General features: G+C 24.3%; 1 protein-coding gene across 1 annotated transcript in view; it reads left to right on the forward strand.

Annotated features, from left to right (window-relative positions):
* Positions 1-24,333, forward strand: part of LOC134831938 (uncharacterized) — a 28,788-nt gene that overhangs the window by 521 nt on the left and 3,934 nt on the right. Inside the window, exon 2 of the mRNA XM_063845776.1 lies at positions 8,087-8,253. Within this exon, the coding sequence (XP_063701846.1) occupies positions 8,087-8,253 (167 nt within the window). The remainder of the gene's footprint in view (positions 1-8,086; positions 8,254-24,333) is intronic.

Genomic DNA, 24,333 nt, shown 5'->3' on the forward strand with positions numbered 1-24,333 from the left:
AAAAATTATTTTTTTTATAATGATATTTTTTTATAAATATTTTTTAGCAAAAAATATTTTTTTGCAAACTTTTAGTGGATTTAAAATTTTAAAAATAAATAAATTTTTTATCGTTCTAACATTTAATACTTAATTTAAATTTTAAGAAATAGATTTTTATGTAATTTCTTGCCTTTATTTTTTTTTAAAGCAAAATATTCAAAAAAAAAAAAAATATTAAATTTTATTTAATTATTTAAATTTAAAAACTTAATTAATAATACCTAATTTAATAAATTAATTAAAAATAATTTAATAAATTAATTTAATTTATTTTATTTAAAATTTTAAAAAAATTAAATAAATTATTTTAATAATTTTTATTAATATTTTTAACCATTTTTAAATATTTTAAAACCCATTTTAATTTTTTTTTATTATAAAAACTGAAAACTTACCACTTTTATAACCGAAAACCGGTTAAAAAAAATTACCGATTAATTATAATTTTTATTTCTAATCAAAAGCATTCAATCAACTTCGTTCAAGAGCTTAGTTAAGTCGACTTTAAACGCCATGAAACAAGTGACATAATTGAATTTACCCTTTCGTACCGTCTCCCACTAATGAAGCCCATACCTCCCTCTCGAACTTGTTGCAAACGGCTATCGAAAGCGAGTAATTGATAAAATAAATTATGCGACCTTCGACATCTCAATCATCGGCATACAAAATTTATTTAGAGCGAGCGTAATTATCGTCGTACCTGCTGGTAGTAGATCTTATTTTGATAATAATAAAACACAAAAGCGTAACATTTGTTGCGTGACTAGAACATTGATGATACGGTTCAATTTTTTCTGCTTGAAGTTGGTATGAGGTCCTTTTGTTATTTTCATCGACAACGACAACGACAGGTCTATGACTTTTGGCCACGTGCAAAATCACCAAAAATTAACGAGGTTTCATGATTAATTATACAAACAACTAGCAACTAGCCACATTGTTAACGTTTCGCTTCATTGCGTTCCTAATGAGAATAAAATGAACTGTTAATAGTTTTATGTCATTCGTTATGTACAAATTTGTCTCCTGAGACATTTTGATGTCTTCCACAGCCGTTTATGTCGTACAAAAGTGCGCTCAGATCTTTTATTGTCAGACATTTTTTTCCGAGTTGTAAACAGAATCTTATGAAACAGGTGTGGATGTCATGTTCCGGTGTAATAATAATTTCCATTTGACAATTTACGGAAATTGGATAAGTAACCATCATTACCTGTAGATAGCTACACAAAGGACAGATTACAAAAAGTCTTCAAATTAAATCACATCACGGAATACTCTTCACCTTATCTCATGATCAGCTTGATTGCTATTGTTATCAACACTGCTAACACAAAAGGGACACGAGAAATCCTGTTGTAATAAAATTATGATTGTTACGATGAGTTTCTGTCTGATTAAACATATAATTTTTCTTGTAATATTAGACGTACGGAATTTAGCTGGAAATGCCGTTCAAGGGAAATGAAAATATAAGATTTTGTTTCAAGCTATTTACATGAGCTTGAAGCCCTTTTTGTCTGACTTTTTCAAGATGTTTTAAGAAATTTATTTAAAAAGTTTTAAATTTTTAATAATTTTTGTTTAAAAAATCGTAATTTAACATAAATTTTCTTATTTAAATTTTTTTTTACAAAATTTACTGAATTTATTTTTCAAATTTTTTTTACAGTTATTTTTTATGAATTTTTTTTCTTTAATTTTTAATATGACCTTTAATATTCTATAATTATTTTAAGTTAGCAAATCTCTTGAAAAAAGATAATTAAAAAAATTCAGGTTGATTCTATAACCAGTTTCTTGCATTTTTTATGCTTAGATAACTTTTAGACGAAAAATTCTTTCCTAATTTTAATTTTTTTTTTTAATTTATGCCGCTCAAAATGAAAATTAAAAATAAAGTCCGATGCCCCATTTTAAAAGTCGAAAATCCAATGAGGCAAAAAAAAAGTTAAAAATTTCATCAAAAATGGCCGTTTGTATTTTTCATAATTTTTCAGAAATTTTTTTATAAATAAAAAATATTTAACACTCAAAAATAGTTAAAAATTTTGTCATTTTGAATGAAAATAGTATTTCAAATTTTTTTTTTTTTTTTTTTTTAATTTTGGACTTTGATTTTCATTTAGAGCGGCCTTATTTATTTTTTATTTTAATCCATCACAGAATAAGGCTGGAAAATTTTTATTAAAACTTTATAGCTTTCATATTCAACTTTACTTCAGCTAAAAACTGTACAAAAAACTCTAATAAAATGTATGAACATGACATTTTTTAATTAAATTACCTTTCGTTCCAACATACGAGCTCAGTACTTTCGCGAGTAATATTTTTATTTTTTTTTATATTGCAATTTATCAAAAGTTCGGTTTCTCATAAATTTATCCGGAGAAAACATTGAAGTAAAAAGTTTTTTTTATGACTTTATTTTATCGTTCCGAGACTTTTTACTTACTTTACTGTTGAATGTGTCTGTCCAACTGTCATCATTAATAAATAAAGAAGAAACTTTTTGATCTTCTCTACTTTTCTGCTGCTCTCATTCATTTTGTTGATAAGTAATTAAAATCTTTCATTTTATGTCAAATTGAAACAGAAATCCAATCAAAGAGACAATTTTTACAAAATTTCTTTGAAAGAAGTGAAACCATAAAGACAAAATCTCTCAAGAGACTTTCGATCGTAATGCGATACACGAAATGCATCTCAAAATCACTCTGAAAAATTAAAGATAATCATTTAAAAGCATCTATCACTCCTGAATGACATTTCAAATGGAGTCCCAAGGGAAATCAATGCATCTTCTTTTACATTTTTTTTTTCGTAAATTTTATTGTTCTCAAGTACATTTTCTTGCACGATGCATTTGTTCGATATGGCATTGAGATGGATTTGAAATAATAATGATCACGAAGGATGACAGTGAGACAATCACTTTAGAGCACTCAGACACAATATTTTTAATTTCTTTGCTTTTTTGCTGTGCCAGTGTGCCGAGGAGTGATTTATAAAAATAAATATTTAATCACATGAATTATTTATCATTGCACGTCTCTCTCTCTGGCAGTTGGAGGTTGGATGGTTAGCTTTAAAGTGATGTATTGAAGTATCTTCTTGAGAAAAATGTTTGGAATAAAAAAGTACTCGAAGTAAGAGTTCAAAACAGGTCGAATGATGTGTTGGTTCATGTTTAATTTTTTTTTACACTGAAAGAAATGTAACTAGTGATTTTTTTTAAATAAAAATTTAAAAATTTCCTGTTCTGTACACAATTTAAAATGTATTTGACCAAAATTTAAGAAATAAATTAAATATTTGATTTTTTTCTCGATATTCTCTAATTTTGTTAAAAATTTTTAAGAGAAAAAATTAATTTTTGAATAAAATTTTAATTAAAACATAAAAAATTAAAATTTTCATTAAAGTTCGAAATTTAGATAAAAAAATAAAATTCACTTTAAGGGAGTTCATATATTGGGAAAGAAGTAAAAATGCAGTAAGATGAGTGAAAGTTGAAAGAGAGATTCTGCTAGAGAACAGCGCTTTTAGATGTTCGAGAGAACTGAATGCTCTCGTCTTTACTGTAATTACCTGTAATCCTGTAATTACCAATGAAATTCTGAGCCATGACTTTTTTTACTCTATTTTTTTTTCGACTTTAAATTCTGTTTTAAACTTATTTTTTTTTACTTCGTATCAACTCGTTAGTTTTCGGCTTTAATTTTTTAATCGACTCTTTTTATTTTTTTATTTCACTTGAATTGCTATTATCGAATCTTTTTTCACTTTAAATTGTTATTTTCGACTGTTTATTGTAATTTTTATTAACTTACAATCCTCGTCGCCAATAAAATATTGGAAAAGAAGTTAAATTGCAATATGTTGCTTGTGTGATGAACAGCGCTTTTATCGTCGTCGCTCTCTAGTGGAAGACACTTTGACAATTTAAGGACTATTGTTTATTAGGTCAAATTGGAACACTACAGAAATATTATTTTCATTTTAGCAAAAATATAAAATGTAAATATAATAAAAATAAAATCTGATAAAAAATGAATGTAAATAATAATTATGATTGAATATTGAAAAATGAAAAAAAAAATATAAAAATTTGATATAATGTCAGTAAGAAAAATATAATTAAAGAAAATAAGTTTTAAAATTCGTTGTATTGATATTTTTCGTTAGTTTTTAATGAAATGAACATTTTAACGCAACTTTTAATTTTTTGAAAATTTTCACTAAAACTTAAGAAAGAATTTTTTAAGAAAAATAACTTAATAAATTAAAAAAAAAAAATAAATAAAAAATTTAAAATTACCAAACAATTTTCTTTACGTGTACCCACTAAACGCATTTTAATTTCCTTCCACTTCCAATCCGCCTCCATTCATGCAACCTTCACCGGAAAAATTTATTCATGTAAATAAATAAATAAATGTTGAATGCTCTAAAATAATGTATTCAAAATTTATGCTGAAAAATTATTATTATAAAATCCAACAACACGAAAAACACAAAAAGGTGTACTTACCTACTTTTTGAATTGCTCGCACCGAAAATGCACGAAGCAGGATTTAATAACGCTAATATTTCAGCAGCTTTGTACAACAAAATCGCATTCATTAGCATGAGAGGTTTCAACTAGGCATGACAGCTACAAATCGATTTGAATCGTTGCACGATGCTTTTTTTACTAATTTATTGATGAGGTCAAATGAATTGCTTTTAATTGGCTTGGTTTCGTTTTATGATTAGTTCCACGTGCACTTAATTTAATTTAGTTAAAGAATTAATGAAAAATCGATTTTATTAAAAAAAAAAAAAAAAAAATATTAATAAAAAATTCTTTAAAACTTAAATGCCTCGAGGCTGTTTTGACAGCAACTCAAACTATTTTTTTTTTATAAAAGTTTCTGTCGGCATTTCAGCAAAGTAGCTCGTAAAATGAAAATGAAATAATAAACAAGTACGAGAATAATAGAAAACTTTCATTTTACGTCTTCTTTTACTATTTTTTTTTTTTTTGTATCCAATCATGTTTCACTGATTTTTGTTCAGAGACAAAAAAAAAAGTAATTTTGTGCGCTCTGTTTTTAATTTATTTTTTGCTTATTTAGGTTGTTGTTACGAATGTGTTTCCGATTGATTTTGGGCGGAAAAAGGATTCCAAAAAAAAAATTACTTTTTGAATAATTTGTGAATTTGAACTTAAATAAAAAATGAACACGAAAAAAAAACCGAATGACGCTAATTTAAATAAAAGTTTTGTTTCGATTGTTTTTCGATAAAAAAAAAATAAAAATTAATTTGATTTTTGGAGCTTTCGGTTATTTATTTAAACTTTTAACATAAAGGACCGAATACAAATCGCCCACAAAAAAAATAAATTTTTATTCTCCCGTTATTTGAAATATCTTTGTGTGATTCGAAAATTAACTCATGAATTTTGTATATTTTAATCAGACTCTTATTCCGTTTGTTACGACACACGTTTTAAAGTTTAAATGGAACACACTTTAATAAACTTGAGATGTTTTATTCAGTCGGCGTGTGTGTTTGTCATCATCTTGAGGGACCGTATCTCACCTGCTGTCACTACTTTTGAGTTGACAAAGTCACGCGTTGCCTTCTGTAAATGATTTAACAACTTCACACTTGCTTGAACGTGTTGAAAGAATTTTCTCAAGGATATTTCCGCTAGAAGCAAATTTTCGTGTTTTGAACTTTTTTTAACTGCATTATCCGCATAATTTTTCTTTCCGAGAAGCTTGTTGAAAAAAAATAATGATTTCCGCTCGTATTTCTTTGTTTGTGGTAATAATAGTAAATCATCGTAATTATTCCATAAAAATGGTGTTGTTTCAATATTTACCGAAAAAAAAATCAAATATTAATGATGCAAATGACTGTTTATGATGGATAATCGCTGTCAGACACTGCATTGTAAATTGTATTATTGATGATGAGAACTGATAATGATGTCGAAGCGAAGAATGTGGCACACGCAAAGCCTCATGAAAATTATCTTCATTAAATATGCGCACCGTCACTGTTGAACAAAAAAAAGGAGCAAAATGGATAGAAGCACCCCATTCACTTACAATAAACAAATATTGACTTCGTTCGTTATAATCCTTCAATGTGAACGGAATTATTATATCGAGACTTGTTGCTCGATTTTGCTTTTTTTTTCTCTTTTTTTATTTTACAAAAATAGCGAAACGTTTGTAAAGAACGAGAATTGCGAGACAGAAGGACGAGACGTGACTTACCTGAAAATAGTATCGATTGATTTTTGAGTGAATTTTGATGATAGTTTGTCTGTCTGTTTATTTATTTATTTATTTTTTTTTTTTGAAAAGATTTTTTTATATTTTTTTTTAAAGAAAATAAATAAATACAGTAATTAAAACATTAAAAATAAATTAAATTAAATTTAAAAAAATATAATTAATATTTGTAAAAAAATATCAAATTAAAAGAAACAGATTTAAAAATTTTAAATTAATTTGTTCTTAATATTTAAAATTTTATTAATTAATAAACTTATTTTTTATTTAAATTATTTTTAAAAAATTGTTATTTTTTGACAAATATTAAGGAATTTGACACATTTTTAATAATATTCATAGATTTTTTTTTTTTATTTTTTTTTCTAAAGTAAGCTCTAATACTACATTAAAAATTAAATTTAACATTTTAAACATTGGAAACATTCTGATATTTATTTATTTTTACTTAAAAAAAATAATTTCTTTATTTTTTTAATTAATTTAATTTTTAATTTAAAATTTTTTTTTTTAATTTTTTTAATTTAATCTATATTCTAAAAAAAAATAAATTTTCAATCATTTAAAATTTTATAATTTACATAAAAAAATTTATCAAAAGTTAAATTTTAAATAAAATAATTTGGTAAAATTTTAGAGAAATATTTTACGATTTTTTGTAAAATAAAAATAATTTAAATTCAAGAATTAAAAAATTTAAAATCAAATGAATAATTTTTAATACCTATAATTGTTTAAGATAATAAAATATTTTTTAAATAATTTTTTATCAAATTATTTTATTCTGATATTTTTTAAATTGTAGTTTAAGTCAAAATTGAAAAATTGATACTTTTTTAATTTCTGTTAATAATACCTAATTAATTAAATAATTAAATAAAAAAAAATTAAATTAAATTAAATGAAAATAAAAAAAAATAAATAAAAAATATTTATTTTATATGAAATTTTTTAAGTAAAATGTATTGAAAAATATTAAAAAGCACTCTCATCCATTACTTTTTGTCATTATCTTTAAAAAAAATGTTAAACCTGCTCTACTTTAAACATTTTTTTTCCATTTTGCCTTTTTATCTTTGTATTCGATCAAATTGATTACACATTATTACATTTTTAAAAGTGCATTGGAATCGAACGTGACATTCCCAGAATGGATTTAAAACTTTTTTTAAAAGGATTTAAATTTCAATAAAGTTTTTTTTTTCATTCAGAATTATGTGAAAGTTGACTTTTTTTCTATTTTTCCTGTTTTACCATCTCTTTCTGTCTGTCATTTTGCTTATACCATGTCTAAAATAAAGACCTCAATAAATATTGACAATTTTTGTGTAATTTGCGTAAACAAACCAACCACGTAAACAGAGACAAATCCCATTGTTAACTTGTTTGCAGCGAATGTTTTTTGATTTTTAATCCAACCGCATGAATTAAAAATGTAAAATTTATCATTGTTGCGTCCATTTTGAACAACAATTTGTTGCAAAAATACATTTTACGAATCTCATCAATAATGAATAAATTTAATTCATTATAAATTTAAATGTCATCCGAGCATTAATTCTCTCATCGAGTTAAATTTTGTGAAAATTATTTCTACCTGTTCATACAAAAAAATTACCTTGAAATTTATTTATTTCCTCCAGACTGGCTCAAGGCAATATTTTTTCTTCAGTGGAATTGAAACCTTTTAACATAAACTTTAATAAAAAAATACTGATTCCTGGATTTTTTTTCTTTTTTTTTTGCAGTTAATCATTGAAATAAACAGCCAAGTTGCATTGTTCCGCGACTTGCTAATGCACATCGGTCAGTCACGTGATTGCCCGGAATTACGTGAGAAAATCCGTAAGCTGCGACGATCGTGTGTCGAAGCATGCAAACACACCACCCAACTAATAGTGCCACAAGTGAGAACGTAAGTAAATTTTTTTAAACTTAAATACCAGGCGTCTCCATTTTTTTTGTCGTAACGAAAACGAATGACTGAGAAACAAAAAAAAATGTAATTTTCCAAGATAAAACCTTATATCTGACGATAAATTTAAAAAGTTTACGATGATGATGAAGAATAATTTTTATTCATCGTGTGTGTGTGAGCGAAACGCATTTTTTTTTACCTGATTCCGACTGACTAACCTGTTGAAGAGAAGTACGAGAGAGAGATCAGTTTCAAGGTAAAAAAAAAAATAAAAAATTACGAAAAAAATGTGGGGTGCATAAAAATAACGTTAGGTTAACAGGAATCATAATAATACGCAACAAAAGGCAATAAAAAATATTTTCATAAAAATAAATTTTATTATTCTCGAAAAAAAAATTTTTTTTTGCATTCAGATGAAAATGAAAACAACTTGTTTATTCAGACGACAAGTGTGTAAACAAACAAAATTCGCAAAATATTGTGTGTTGTGCTTATCATGCCATTATCGCGACACAAAGTTAATTCTATTATGCAGGTAAAATAATTTTTTTTTTGTGGAAGACGGGAAGTGGTTAAATTTATTTAAATTAGCGAAATAAGGAAAATTAATGCAGTAGAAAGTTGGTTTTTGGAGCATAAAGTAGGAGAAAATCGTGATAATAATTTTTCTGATAAAGTCGCACCCTTTTATTGAGGGAAACTACTTGAGAGTTCAAAAGGCATTGTTGACAAAAAAATATTATAAGAGCGTTACAAGGGTTTTATTTAAATTTTATTAAAATAAAAAAAATCAATTTTGATTTTTAATAAAATAGAAATAAAATTTTTAATGAAGAAAAATAAATTAAAAAAATATTAAATAAATAAATAAAATAAAATAATTAATAAATAAATAAATAAATACATAAAAAAATAAATAACATACTAAAATGACCCAAAAATTACGAGATTTATGAAAAAATATAAAAATGTATTTTAAAAAAAATAAAATTAAAAAAAAATATATAAATTAATAAAATTTGTCGAATTGTTTTAAATTTTTACATATTTTCAATAATTTAATTATTTATTTTAAAGATATTTTTATTAAAAATTAATTTATTTTAATATAAAAAAAATTATAATAATATATTGAGCTTAGTTATTTTGATTAAATTAATAAAAATATAAAATTCAAATATTAAAATTTAAATAAAAATTAATAAAATTATTTTTTTTATAAATTAATTTTAAAATTAAAATTTAATAGATTTAAATAAATTTAATTATTTAATTAAAAAAATATTTAAATAAAATTAAATTTCCTCAAAAAAAAATTAAATAATTAAATTTAAATTAAAAAAATTAATTTTTAAATTTAAAAAAAAAATTAATTAAATAATTTGAAAATTAAAAAAATATGAAATAAAAAGCAAAATATCTTAATTATTTAATAATTTTTTTATAAAATTGATAAAAAATTGTATGAAAATTTATTAATTTTTTTTTTTTATTAATTATAACTTATTTAATTTTCAATATTAAAAAGTTCATCCAATTTTTGAAAATAACTAATTTTATCTTTAATTAATTTTTAATCTTATTTCCTCATTTAAATTAAAATTACCTAATGAAAAAGCTCCTTTGATGAAAACCATTCACGATAACTTTTCACGTATTTATACAATTTTAATATAATTTCGCATTTATTGTGTTTATGCAAATGAGGCAATAAAATATTTGCATGACCTGCAGAAAAGTTACTTTAATAAAGAAAACGTGTTTTTAGTTTTGTGTTAGAGAGAAAATTTATACAAAACAGCTCCTTCTTACCATTTTTTTCTCTACCGTGTTGGACTGTCAGGTGACTTGGAAAAATAAATTATTTCCATTTACAAGACGAGCATCATCATTGAGAACAAGGAACGACCTGAGCCGACATTATAATAAATAAAAAGATACAAATTTCCGAATAAATGAATAAAAAGGAGTGAAAAAAATTTGAATAAAATATTACGTCAGGCACATTTTTAAAATTATTTTTTTTATTAAATAATGGAAAAATTCAAAAAAAATATTTTATTTACTTCAAATTAGTGACACGAAAAGAATTTTTTATTCAATGACGTGCAATTTCTGGACCACAACTCGATGCAAAGTTGATGGAAGGCAAAGTAGAGATAATCCGGTATAAAGCTACTCATTTGAGAGAATAAATCCGCATCATCCATCCATTCTGTTTCTGTATTCCATAATGATAATAATGGAATGTTTATGATTTTTTCTCCTTTTTTTTTGCTTCATCCTCCATCCATCCATTTTTATGTTTATTTTATTTTCTGTAGAAAAGTTACTTTATGGTTTTGTAACATTTATTGTAAGTAAATTGGATGACAAATAATTTAAAAAGGGTCTGAGTATTGAATTCAAAAGGATTTCTCATTCCTCTCAATATCTCAGTTGAAAATCAGACAAAAAGTGCTTTTAACGACAGAGAGAGAAAGAGAGAAAAAGGACAGAAAAAAATAAAAGGACTGGATTTGACCTTTTAAAAATTAGATAATTGGTTGGAGTGGCTGGCTAAAAAAAACATAAAATAAACACAGAGCAACGAGAAATGCGATTTTGTTCTACTTTTGTGCAAAATCCTTTAATCCAATTTAATTTTGCATTTAGAATTTTTCTCTTTTTTTGTTGTATTAAATTTTTATTCCCAAGTTTTTCTTTATAAAATTTTATAAAAGAGAAAAATTGTTACTACTTTACTATCATTATTATTATTTTTATTTCAAATTCTTTATTGTACATAAAAGACAGTCATTTTAAATAATAATGAAAAAAATAAAATAAAACACACAATTAAATTAACATAAAAAAATGAAGAAACTCCTTTTCTTTATGCATTAATCTAGATTTTTTTATGTTTCTTTGTTGTGTTTTTTAAAATATTAAACAAGATTTTATTTTAAACTATTTTTCATTGCAGAAAATTAAACAAATGACTTAAATGCATTTCTCTGCAAAATTTAAGAATAAAAATGCTTTTACTTGGAAAGCTTCTTCTAGCAATTTAATTATTCTCCAGAACATTTTTATTGTTACATGAATTAAATTTACACAAAATCATGGCAGGTTTCCAAGATGTTTGTAAGAAAAGAAAAATAAAAATATTAGGTGTTACAAAATTGACAAAATTGTTAAATAAATTTTAAAAATACATATATTTAGCTTAAAATCAATAAAAAAATAAAATTATAGACAAAATTATTTTTTTTTCAATAATTTTATTTTAATCTTTCTTAAATTGATTTTTTTTTTGACATCCAAAATTTATGAAATTTTACCTAAAATAGTAATAAAAATATTTTTTTAATAAATTAATTAATTTTAATTTTAAAAAATAAAATTTTATTAATACAAAATAAATTTGTTAATACAATGTTCAAATTAATTAAATTTATTTATTTTTTTAATTATTTCTAAAAATTTGCAAAGAGAAAGTTATGAAAAATACGAATTTTTTAATTTATGAAAATATATTGAGTAAGATTTTAAAATTCATATTTTTTTTGAAATGTCTAAATTTGCTTAAAATTAAAAAAAAATAAATCAAGACCGCTCCAAATGAAAATCAAAAATAAAGTCCAAATTTTAAAAATAAAATAATTAAAAAAAAATTAAATTTTTATACAAAATAACAAAATTTTAAAATTCAACAAAAAATCTTCTTTGAAACTTTTAAATAAAAATTTAAAAAAAAAATTAAATAAAAATTAAAAAAAAAATTAAATAAAAATTTTTTAAAAAAATAAAATAAAAATTAAAAATAATAAAAAAATAATTTATTTAGGTATCAACATTTAAAAAAATAATAAAAAAATATTTTTAAAAAATAAAATATTTTTTTTTGTATCAAACCAAATACCGCACCAAATTTCAACAGAAAACGCATTAAAAATTACAACATTTCCTACCATATAAAAAATTAAAATATAAATACATTTCACTTGCATATAAAAGCATTACGGAGAAAAATAAAAAAAAAATAAAATTAAACAAAAAAAAACTTTTATCTTAAGCAATTCCTTTTATTTTACAAAAAACGCCTTACAATTTATTCACTCCACCTAGCATGAAAGCTCTTAAATTTGAATTATTTACTTATTAAAATAAAAATCCTGCACAAAAAGTACTTGAATTATAATTAAATAAAAGTTAATAATAATACCCTTTCAATCACGTGTCATCATTGCGAAGCAAACGAAACTGCGTCATGTCACGAACATTCTTTTTTTTTGTTATTTCTAAATAAATACAACAAAGAAAGTTATTATAAAAATGTCAACTTTGCGTGTGTGTGTCATCATCCACTCCGACTGGAATTTATTTAGAATATATAACCAGGAAGAATGTGGATGAAAGAAAAAGAATGAACGAAACTTTCTTAATACTTTTTTAATATTTACATTAATTCGGCGCGGAATGGGAAAAGAAAAGAGTTCCCTTGTGAGGATGGATGAGCACGAAAAATATTATAATGAAAAGTTTTCTTGTTAATAATTTCATTATTTTATTTTATTCTTTTTTTCTCGAGGGAAGAATTTTGAAAATCTCTCGGATTTTCAATTCAGCATCAGAATCATTGAATTTTCGTTGTTAGAAAAAAAAATTGTGGTTCATTCCTAATCTCTCGAAAATGTTTCCGCATTGCAAAGGTGGTTCCTTTGTCTATAAATTTTGTGTAAATTTCAACAATTCAACTCAAAATAGAGAGAATTACTTCGGTAGATTCATTTCCTCGAGCAACATTCCTTTTACGAACTAATTAAAGTAGAGTAATTTACAAAAGGTATTAAATATCTTTTGTTCTCTCCCATGTTTATCCAACTATGCGTGTGTTGCTCGAAGGCCATTTCAGGTGAAACTAACTGAGATTTGAAAACGTCGCCATCGAATCACGTGTCAGATCCCTCTCAATGGGTCAGACGCCAAAAGACTGTTTTCGGTACAATAAGCTAGAAATAATAATAAAATAGGAGGAAAATTATTTAACTAACCTGCAAAATAACAAAAACTCAAAAACGAAACTATTTTCAACAAATTTACCTTCTTTGGACATTTTTCTTTTGTTTCCCATTGTTTTGTTGTTATTTACCTGCCAGAGGTTCCGTTTTTGTATGCCTTACGCATTGTTTTGCATTCTCTTCGCTCATTTTACAGTCGACGTGAAATGGTTACTCTTTTTTTTCCCCGTTTGATGCATTATTTAGACCATTTTTCATTCAAATTTTTGTGTTTTCTTGTTTGCTGGAAAAATATTTGTGTTTTTGTTTGTTGGGCAAATGGAAACCGAAACCGAGAAAAGGTCAAAAGTTTAACGGGTAAAATTGATTTTTGTGCTGCTTGATTTTCATCTGATACAATTTTTTTCTGTCCCAGTGAACATTTTGAATACACATTTCAATACAAATTTTTTACCCAGTAGACATTTTGCTTATTTTTTGGCAAAAGAATTTTAGTCGCAAGAAAAAACTTGTCCCAGTTGGCATTCTGATTTTTTTTTTACCCAATACACATTTTGAAAAATTTTAAAAAAATTAAGCTAAATTAAAAAAAAAATATTAAATTTTGTTAAAAAATAAAAATAACTTCTTTACAAAATTTTTGAACTTCAAACCATATAATCCCATTGAACATTTTATTTTTTCTTAATTTTTGACCCAGTGGGAAATCCAGTAGGTATTTCTTCATTTATTGAAAAAAAAGTTATAAAAAATATTTCACAAAATTTGTGGAACACTTTCTAATGATTCTGAATTTTTGACCCAGTTTGCATTTTAAAATGTTTCCTTATCTTTATTTGGCCTCCATTGAATGGCAAATCCAAATGCAAATTTTGAAAATTTTATAAATAGCTTTTTAAATGATTTTTAATTAAAAGTGTAGAAGATTTATTGAATTTAAGGCAATTATCCCAGTAAACAAATTTATTTTTCATCCTAATGAACATTTTGAAATTTTACCCCAGTTTACAATAAAAATTTTTCTCTAAAAATCAAGAAGTTCGTTTTTATTTTATTCATATATTAATTTTGCCCTAATGCACATTTAAAATTTTTGCCCCAGTGCACATTTTAAAAATTTTACAGACGTCTATTTGGCATTTTTTCGTCAAAATATGATAAAAATAAAAACAAAAGCAATACTATTTCCCATAAATTTAAAAAAAAAATCTAAAATCTTGTTTGTTTTTATTTTTTTTTGTCGTTATTGTTATTCGGATTGTCAAGTAACTGTAACCCATTCGGGAAATTGCATAGACAAGAAATGTCCCAAAGGAATTCTTTGAAAAATGGAGCATGTAACAATAAACACGTTCTCCTCCTCCTCGTCTTATTGCTCGTCCCGAACACAGACACATAACAAATACTCATCACAAACATGATATTGCCTGTGAAAATGCATCCAACCATGATTGCAGATTATTTCACTCCGCACAAAATTATTTCAATCTGCCTGCGAGTCTTCGTCTTCGTGTTCTGTGACTGAGTGCATTACGGATTCTGTCGTCTAAAAACAAATGCGACACACAGAGAGAGAAAATAATCCGTAAACAACACATGTGTGACACGATGTACGAACGATGATCAAAATCGTGAAATATGATGATGTTGTGATGACATTCTACTCCGTAACGTGTAGATGAATTCTCGCAGGTTGCAAAGCCAAATGACTTTATTGCGCGCGACGACAACCAACTTCTTCGTCTTCTGCTGTATCGTGATGAAGGAAATTCGATATTTTATTAGTTTTTTCGCACGTTTCGAGGGCAGTAGTGTGTCGTGTGCGGCAAAAATGCTCGTCACGACTGACAAAGTCAGGAAACAATATGCCGAAAAATGTGCGGGAAAAAAAACAAATATCGAAGAAATGAATTTGAGGCGATTGCAATGAGAAAAAATGTTTCGCATTATTATGGAACTTCATTTAAAAAAAAATTAACGTTTTTTAAAGAGATTTGAAATTAAAAATAAAATTTGAATTAAAAAAATTAAATCAAAAAATAAAATTGAAAATTAATATTTATTTTAAATTTAATTTATTCATTTAAATAATTTCGAAAATTTAATTAAAAATTAAATTTAAAGTCTAAAAATTAAAATTCTGAAAAAAATGTTTTTTTTTTTATTTGGACATCATAATAAGCTTGAAATATTTGAAACTAAATTGCAAAATTTTTCAAAAGCAAAAATAAATTAAAAATTACACAAAAAAAAAAAGTTTTTTAGGAACTTTTTCTTGTATGAATTTTTTTTTTAATTGAAAAGAAATATTAATAAATAAAATAAATTAAAAAAAATAAATAAAAAAATATTAAATAAATAATTTTTTTAATTTTAAATATTTAATTTTTTTTATTTTTTATATTTTTTTTTGTTATTTTTAAGGCATTATTTTATTCAATAAAAATTTAAAATTAAAAATTTTTTTTATTCAAAATAAAAAATAAAATAAAAAAAGAATAAATGAATATTTTTTCTTTAATTAATTTAATAATTTAAATTTTTTAATTATTTAAATAAAGTCAAAATTTATTAAAAAAAAAAAGTATAATTATTTTTATCAATAATTTTTTTCTTTAAAAAATAAAATAAAAAAAACTTGTGAATATTTTAAAATAATGAAAAAAAAAATAAAATTATTTAATTCCCCAAAATAAATTAAAAACATTTTTCCTTATTGCCCTCGCCTCATATGAAAAATGTTTATGTCTTCATATAAATCTGACACCGAGGAAGGCACCATAAATCAAAGACGCACGAAAGTCGAATATTTTCCACGTTCAAACAGGCATGCCACGGAAATTGACAGGTAATAAAAATCGCGTATCATCCACTGTTATGTCTTCTATCATTTTATTAGCTGGCAAAACAAACAAATTCACATTATAACATCGTCTTCACACTACATTTCACTTTGTTTGAAACGCCAGCGAGCAAATTTTTCATCTGCATTTCTTCGGAACAGAGGCATAAAATTTCTACGACACTATATTATTTACTCTTAATTTTTTCGCATTGAATTGTTTCTTCTTATAATGTTCTCTCGCTATTTTTTTTTTCTAAAGAATACATAATAATGCAATGTCACAATTTTTGATGGCGTTGTTTGCAAAAGCAGCAGCAGCAGCAACAAAAGAGAAGAAAATTATAATAAAAATAAATGAATACAGAAAAAAGTCATCAACATGCAAGAGAGAGGAATGTGTGTAGCGATTATTATTATTATTTTTTTTTTTGTATCTAAAAAAGAACAAAAATTTCATATTTAAATTCTTGCATCCCGTTTTTTTTTGCTTTCTTTCTCATGCAAAACAAATTTATACAATTACGGTTGCAACGTCGGTAACAAAAGGCTTAACTGCGAAAAAAATAGTTTTGCAAGAGAACAAACAGAATTTTTCTTTTGTAAAATATTTTTTTTTTTTTTGAAAAAGAGATGACGAGTAATGTGTGTGCATAATGTTCACTGAACATTTGTTTTCAATTCTAACTTGTTAATTTTTTTGTTGCTTGCTTGGTGATTGTTTTGTCTGCACATGTGATGTCATATAGTAGAAAAAGACATTTTTTTATGAAGGGATAAAAAATTTGATCTCTTGTCTTGATCAAGAGAATTTTTTAATATTTATGTTGAAAAATGCATTTCCTTGAAAAAAAAAAAATATTTTCAATTTTTGCAATAAAAAATTATTTTGTTTTGAAAATTTTTAAATTTTTTAATGATTTATTAATTTAACTTTTTACTTTTATAAAAAAAAATAACTATGTTTTTCACATTTTAAAAATAAATTGAAAATAAAATAATTTTTAAAAATAATTAATTAATTTAATTAATTAAAAATTAATAAATTTAATTAATTAAAAATTAATAAATTTAATTAATTAAAAATTAATAAACAAAAAAATGGTTTAAATGAATTTTTTTATGGAAAAATTTAAAAATTAATTTATAAAAGGGATAAAAAAAAGTTTGATCTTGATGACTTAATTTCTTAAAAAAAAAAATTTTTTCCCCTTTATTTTTTAAAAACAAGGATGTTTTACATCAACCTGTCGCGAATGGCATAATTGGTCTAAAGACAGGACGAAAACAAATACATAAAAAATTTTGGGACGACATACATTAAATAGTTTTCCGGTTTTCCTTCAAATAGTTGGGCATTATCGGGAGCTTTAAAAAATATTTGAGTAAAAACTAGAAATAAATTTATTTAAAAAATATTTAAATCAATAATTATTTTTTTAAATGAATTATAACTTTACTAATATAAATAATTTTTTTAATAATTAATTTAATTTATTTTGAATTATTTTTATTAAAAATTTAAAATTAATTTTACTTTTTTCTGTCCAGAAAAATATTTTTGTTTCTAAAATTTTAGAGAAAATTAATATTTTTTGTAAATTTTAATATTTAAAAATTTTAAATTATTTTTTCTTTAATTTTAACAATTTTTTTAAATTATTTTTAAAATTTGATAAATATTTCACTCCAAAAGTAACAATTGCATAATTCCAAGAAATTCACTCATATTATTTTATTTTTTTTTCTTACTATTGCGGTAAAGACAAAACCACGTTAACATGCACTTAATAATCGCATCACGAGACCTCAAAAACAGTCCCGCCTTTTTCTCATACTTTTTTTTGCATTTTTGTGTCACTTTTGCATGCAAAACACATGCAAGCCCCAGCAAAACCACGAATGAGTGAATATTACAACACAAAGTGGTGGAAAGATTTAGTTTAATGTCGCTCATGAGACGTCGCTATGTTACCGTCACTAGTTCCCGCGATTGTCGTAACACACTTACACACTCGTTGGAGGAAAAAAAATTATTTTTGCGAATAAATCATTCATAATTTTTTCATGCCTGCCACATTCGTATGAAAGTATAACGAAGCGAATGCATTTTCTCCTAGTTTTTCTTTCTTTTGCGTGACACCGTTTTCATGCATAATGTGATTCCCTCCATATACGCGACAAAATCGCTTAAATTATGGTTTCAAGCGATTTTTACGTAAATTCATGTCGTTATGATATTTTTAAGGAATTTTATTTATTTACCTAAATCTCGTAAAAAAGTTTCCCCAAAGTTGAATTGACATGTGTCCAAAACAAAAAACAACAAAAATTTTACGTCATTCATTTTTTTTGCCGTGAGAAATGAGATTTTTCTGAAAAATATCAGTATTGACGTTATCATCAATCAAATCGAAGAGTTTTCATGCACGAAATTTTCGGGTGACAAGTTGCTTATGGTTTCTTTGTTTATTTCACAATCACTGGGACACCCATTTAAACGCAAGTCGATTGGAAAAACAGTTAAAATTGGTACAACAATGATTATCAGCATCATTATTTTTTGTTGTTGTTGTCCTTGTAAGGACAAATAAATACAAAACTCTTATCTTGTTAGCAATCATCTTCGTTTAGTAGGTCGCTTCGAGCTATTTGTTTGTGTTATCCACGCTGTTCTCGACGTTTATCTCGAATTTCTTTGTGTACCTGTCTCACTTTTTTACCTCTCGGAAGGAAAAATCGCAATTTTGAACTCTTTTATTGTTTTAGAGTTTTCGGGAACCCTTCACTATAATTTTTTAGTCATAAAAACTTTTCTTTTGGAATCATGGAGTTTCAAAATTAGGATCATTTTTGTGGTCGGTTAATATAAATTTTTCCAAAATGCAAAGTTTTGTCATCTTTTTGACGATTTAGAGTATTTTTTTTTTATTTTTGATGAATTTTTTTACAGGGCCAAATATACTTTAAGTCTGTTTAAATAAAAAAAAATCTGTTTAAGCTACTTTAATTTTTCTTAAGTCAAAATTTTAAGTCAATTATGTCAAAATGAAAACTTAAATTTTTCATAGGAAACGTTTTCTTTTCACCAAAAATTAGTCTAAAAGACAAAAATGGTAATTGTTCTACGATTTTTACAAGAAAAAAAATATATTTTTTGAAAAATAAGTTTTTAAGTTTGACCTAATTGACTTAAAACGTTGACTTAAGAAAAAAAAATAAAGTAGCTTAATTAGATTTTACTTTTAAGCCGGAATTCAACTTAAATTATTAAATTAAAGTATTAAATTTTCTTTTGAATAAGGGTATTTTTGACCCTAATTTTTTTCATTAACCGTACCTCTAAAAATATTTTAAGTTCTTCAATAACTTAAACTTTATATTTTATTTTTGTTATTTTGAATTTTTTCATGATCTACAAAGAATACGATAAAATACCTACCGTTAAAAGTTATTAACGTTCAAAGTTGAAAATTTCCTTAAGAACACGGTAACTGGTTAACCGATCCTAATTTTAAAAAAATAAAATTTTGAATTTTTTTTTTTATTTAGATAAAGCTTAAGACCCGTAAAAAATGAAATTCAAATAATTTTAGTCAACTTAATCTCTTTTCAATCTTCAGTGCAATTAAAGACATGATTTTCTACTACATCGTTGCCGGTTAGTTCATTGTCATTTTGTCGTCGTGACTTTTATGATGTCTTTCTCTCGCTATTTTTGAAGCGACCACCCGACAAATGGCACGTCAAAAATAAATAAATAAACAGACATTTCGTGCAACTGAGTGCGAAAGACGAAAGATAAAGATTTTATTACGAGAGTAGCACAAAAGCCTGATTACGATTGTAATTAAGATTAACAAAGTATTTAAAATTTGTTTTAATAATGAATTAAACATGATTTTGATTGTTGTCGGAATAGATGAACGTTACTTACTTGCCTGTGTTACCGAATTTGAGGAAAGGGAAGGGATTAAGAGTCGGACATAAAGTTTTTAATAACGGTAATCAAAAAAGTTTTAACGTTGAGTCATTTTTTGATCCTCCTTCCCGTACTTTTTTGATAATTTCACCTCAAACTTGTTCGACAAAAGTTTCCTCCCGAAAATTACATTGCCGGAAACAACCGCAGAACACGCAAGAGCATCTGGAAACCGCAAACACTCAATTTTGTCTCTCCAGTGGATGCGTAATTGGAGCAGGAGAGTCCATTTTCGTGCAATAATGCATGCCTAGGACACCAGGCAACCACGAGGGATTATTGCGGAGGATCAAATGAGATTTATGGACCTTTTTAAGGAGGAAATATATTTCGTCATCTGAGAGAGACGAAGAACGACAGTGTAAGGAAAAGATTAAATAACAACTAAATCGCATGGTATACATGGGATATGATGTGCGATGTCATGAAAAGGGAGTGCAAGCATAGATTTTTGTTTAACAAAGGAATTAGTTAAATTTATATACAAGGCAGATTAACATTAGAACAAAGTTCAAAGTTCCCTTTTAAATTTAAGCTCTTCTAATGCGATATATCTTAAAAATATGAAACGGCTGTAAGATAGCTTGGAGATTGCAAGTTTGAGTTAGAATTATTTTTGAAAAATTATTTCTTTAATTTTTTTAATTAAAATTTTATTTAAGGGCATAAAATATATTTTGAGTAAGCTTAAAAATTAAAAAAAAAATATTAATCAAATATGAAAAGGTAATATTTAATAAATTTACTTAAAAAATTAATTACATAAATTATATACTTTATAAAATAAATAAATACCAAAAATATATATTTAATTCTTACAGAATTTTTTTTATATTTTTTTTTTTTAAATTTGATATTTATTTTTGTATAAATCGTTTTATAACGTTTTGTACGATGATTAAGTTTTTAAAATTTAAAAAAATAAAAATTTAATAAAAACAAAATATTAAAAATTAAAAAAAATATAAAAAAAATTATTTATTTTATAATAATAATTTTTTAAACTATTTAAAAAGTATTTAAAAACTTACAAATTACAATTAATTTTTGTTTTTTTTTTTTATATATTTTTTAATTTTTATTATTTTGTTTTTATTTTAAATTTTTATTTTTTTTATTGTGTTTTAAATTTTTTCTATAAGAATAAAAAAAAATATATTTTTTTTAATAATTTTTAAGGAATAAAATCAACATTAAATTTTAATCAAAATTTTTTTAATTTACTTTTTTTGCTTTATTGAATGAAATAATTTTTTTTCGATTTTTTGAAATTTTTGTATTCAATAAATTATTGATTTAATCAAATTTATTTTAATAAAAATAATGAAATTTATTTTAATTTGTATTATAATAAATTTAATATGTTTTAGGAGGTTTTCGTATTTTTAAACTAAAAATTTTAAAAAAATATATATTTTTATTAAAAACTAATTAATTTTTTTTTTTTAATTTAATTTAAAATAAAAATAAAAGAAAAATTAATTAACTTTTTAAACATTAATTTAAAAATAAATATAAAAAAAATAAGAGAAAAAAAATTATTATTAATTAAAAAAGTTTTTAAAATTTTTTTAAAATAAAAAAAAAATTATAATCCAAAAAATAATAATTTTATCTTTAGATAATTCTTTTTGTGCCTAAACTTCGAGCTTCAAAAAAAATCGAGCACTTTTAATCTCGAAGAAAAGTCTAAACCCAACATAAATTCAACAAACATAAAAGTACCATCCAAGGATTAAAGTAATAATAATTTTTCGCTTGTGAAAATCTACACAATTTTCAACATTAAAAAAGCTTTTAAATTAAAGCAGCGCAATAATTTTTGAATGAACGTCATAAAATAAAATAAAATAAAAAAACGAGACATCAAAAAACTCAATTTAAATCAACTTGGACCATGAACGTAAAACGTGTAATTTTGACAGCCCCACAAAAATCTATCACTCATTTTCATTTTGTGTCTCTCTGGCTGGAAAGATGGGTGTTGAACGATGTCAGAAAGCACACCGAGAGAAAAATAATAAAATGTAACACAAAATGATAACAAGAAAAATATATATAAAACAAGTATTTCCGGAAATGAACAGGCAATTTTTCACATTTTCTTCTGTTTTGCCATAATAAATGTGTAATAATATTGAAATGTGTTGCGTGTCGGAAGATGACATAAAATTAAACAATTTTTTTTTTGTTTGAAGGTGTTGTTGATTGCCTTTGAGGCAGGTCGTCATACCGTGTTAATGTTATCTGCTGTTTTATAAAATTTTTGTTGAACAGGAAATGGCATCAAAAGCAAGGCGTTTCCACTTTCAAATGAAATTTTCGAACATTTTGTGGCATGGTGATAAATATGAAGTTAAAGGGAGAAAAAGCAGCTTTATGAGAAAATTGACAAATATTTAATTTAATTTATAAAAGAGAGACATTTTTGGTTAAATATAAGAAATGTTTGACAAGTTTTATGAGAAATTGTGCAGTGAAGCAGCTGGCAATAATTTTTTTTGCTTTTAGAAAAGTTTTTAAAGAAATTTTCAACATAAATGCATTTTTCAGATTTTTTCTTTGTACAACAAAAAAATTCTGTTAAAAGGACAACAAAGATTTTTGTGAGTGGAAATCAATTTCCTGCAAAAAAATAAATAAATAAACAAACTTCACCACAAATTGAAGCAATCAATAATAGAAAATATTTCGAACAAATATCGAACTCACAATGAAACCATCAACAATCATCAAGTCGCAAAAATTACTGCAAAACTTGAAAAATAACAAATCAATAAAGAAAATACATTTTCTGCAGTAAAAACGAACAATTTGATTGATATTTAGCCATTTTAAAAACAGCTGTTGCCTCCGTCTACGTTACTGCCTCCCTTGTTGATTAAACGCTCATAACACAGCAAAAATGTTAAATCATGTTGAAAATTAATCCAAATATTTACTGTACATTCTCTCGTTTATTTTGTTGCTTTTTTGATACACTTCAGCATGATATTTTGTGATATTTTTAGATTTTGGTGCTTACCAGACGTCTCCATTGTGTGGTAGTTTTTGCAGCCGCACTTTCACCAACAAATTACAAAAGAGTAACTAATTTAATTGGATTTCTGCCTCGCATCAGATTTCGTGAATGAGCAAAAAATGTGGTTTTAAAATATCGCACAACAGAGATTAAATCTCGCGTATCATTAAAATTGGATGACGCATTAAAAGGGTAGTATTGTGGTTGATTTAGAGCATTTCAGGGGAAAAAATTAGTGAATAGTGTACCAAAATATCCACTGGGGCGAAAAATTTCCATGTTTGGACCCTGTGCATATTTTATATTTTTCGACAGAATATTCAATATTTAAAATTTTAAAAACGAATTTTAGTCCTAATGCACATTTTGTTTTTGTACAATAATTATTTCCCTATTTAAAATTTGTCAATATGGGCCCAGAGTAAATTATTTAAATATTTTAACCTCAACCAATTCTAGGATTTTTGAAAAAAAATTACCTTAATGTAAATTTTCAAAGGATTTTTTAAAACTTTCATCCCAATGCATATTTTTAATTTTTTCACCCTAATGCACATTTTTAAAATTTTAAACCCAATGCACATTTTTTTGTTAAACTTTATTTTAATTGATATATTTTTGATAATTTTATCACAATTGAGCATTTTTTTGAAATTTTGAAAAACTTAAAACCCAATGCAAATTTTAATATTTTTTCCCCAAAGTGAATGAAAACCCCAATGTAAATTTATTGAGATTAACAAGGTCATTTTTTTTCGAAAATTTTAACCTAAATATGATTTATTAAAAAATTTAGCCCCAATATTTTTTTTTTATAAACTCAACCCCAATTCAATTTTATTAATTTTAATCCCAATGCATATTTTTAATTTTTTCACCCTAATGCACATTTTTAAAATTCTAAGCCCAATGCAAATTTTTTTTTTGTTAAACTTCATTTTAATTTATATATTTTTGATATTTTTATCACAATTTATTTAATTTTATACCTAATGCAAATTTTAATAATTTTTCCCAATGAACTTCTGTGAGTTAAAGCCCCAATGTAAATTTTTTGAGATTTACAAGATAATTTTTTTGAAAATTTTAACCTAAATGTAATTTTTTAAATCTTTAGCCCCATCAATTCATCCCCAATGAAATTTTATAAATTTTAATCCCAATGCACATTTTAAATTCTCGACCCAGTGTACATTTTAAAATGAAAAAAAAAACTTTAAATTAA

This window comes from Culicoides brevitarsis, chromosome 2, assembly GCF_036172545.1.
Source record: "Culicoides brevitarsis isolate CSIRO-B50_1 chromosome 2, AGI_CSIRO_Cbre_v1, whole genome shotgun sequence".
Lineage (NCBI taxonomy): Eukaryota > Metazoa > Arthropoda > Insecta > Diptera > Ceratopogonidae > Culicoides > Culicoides brevitarsis.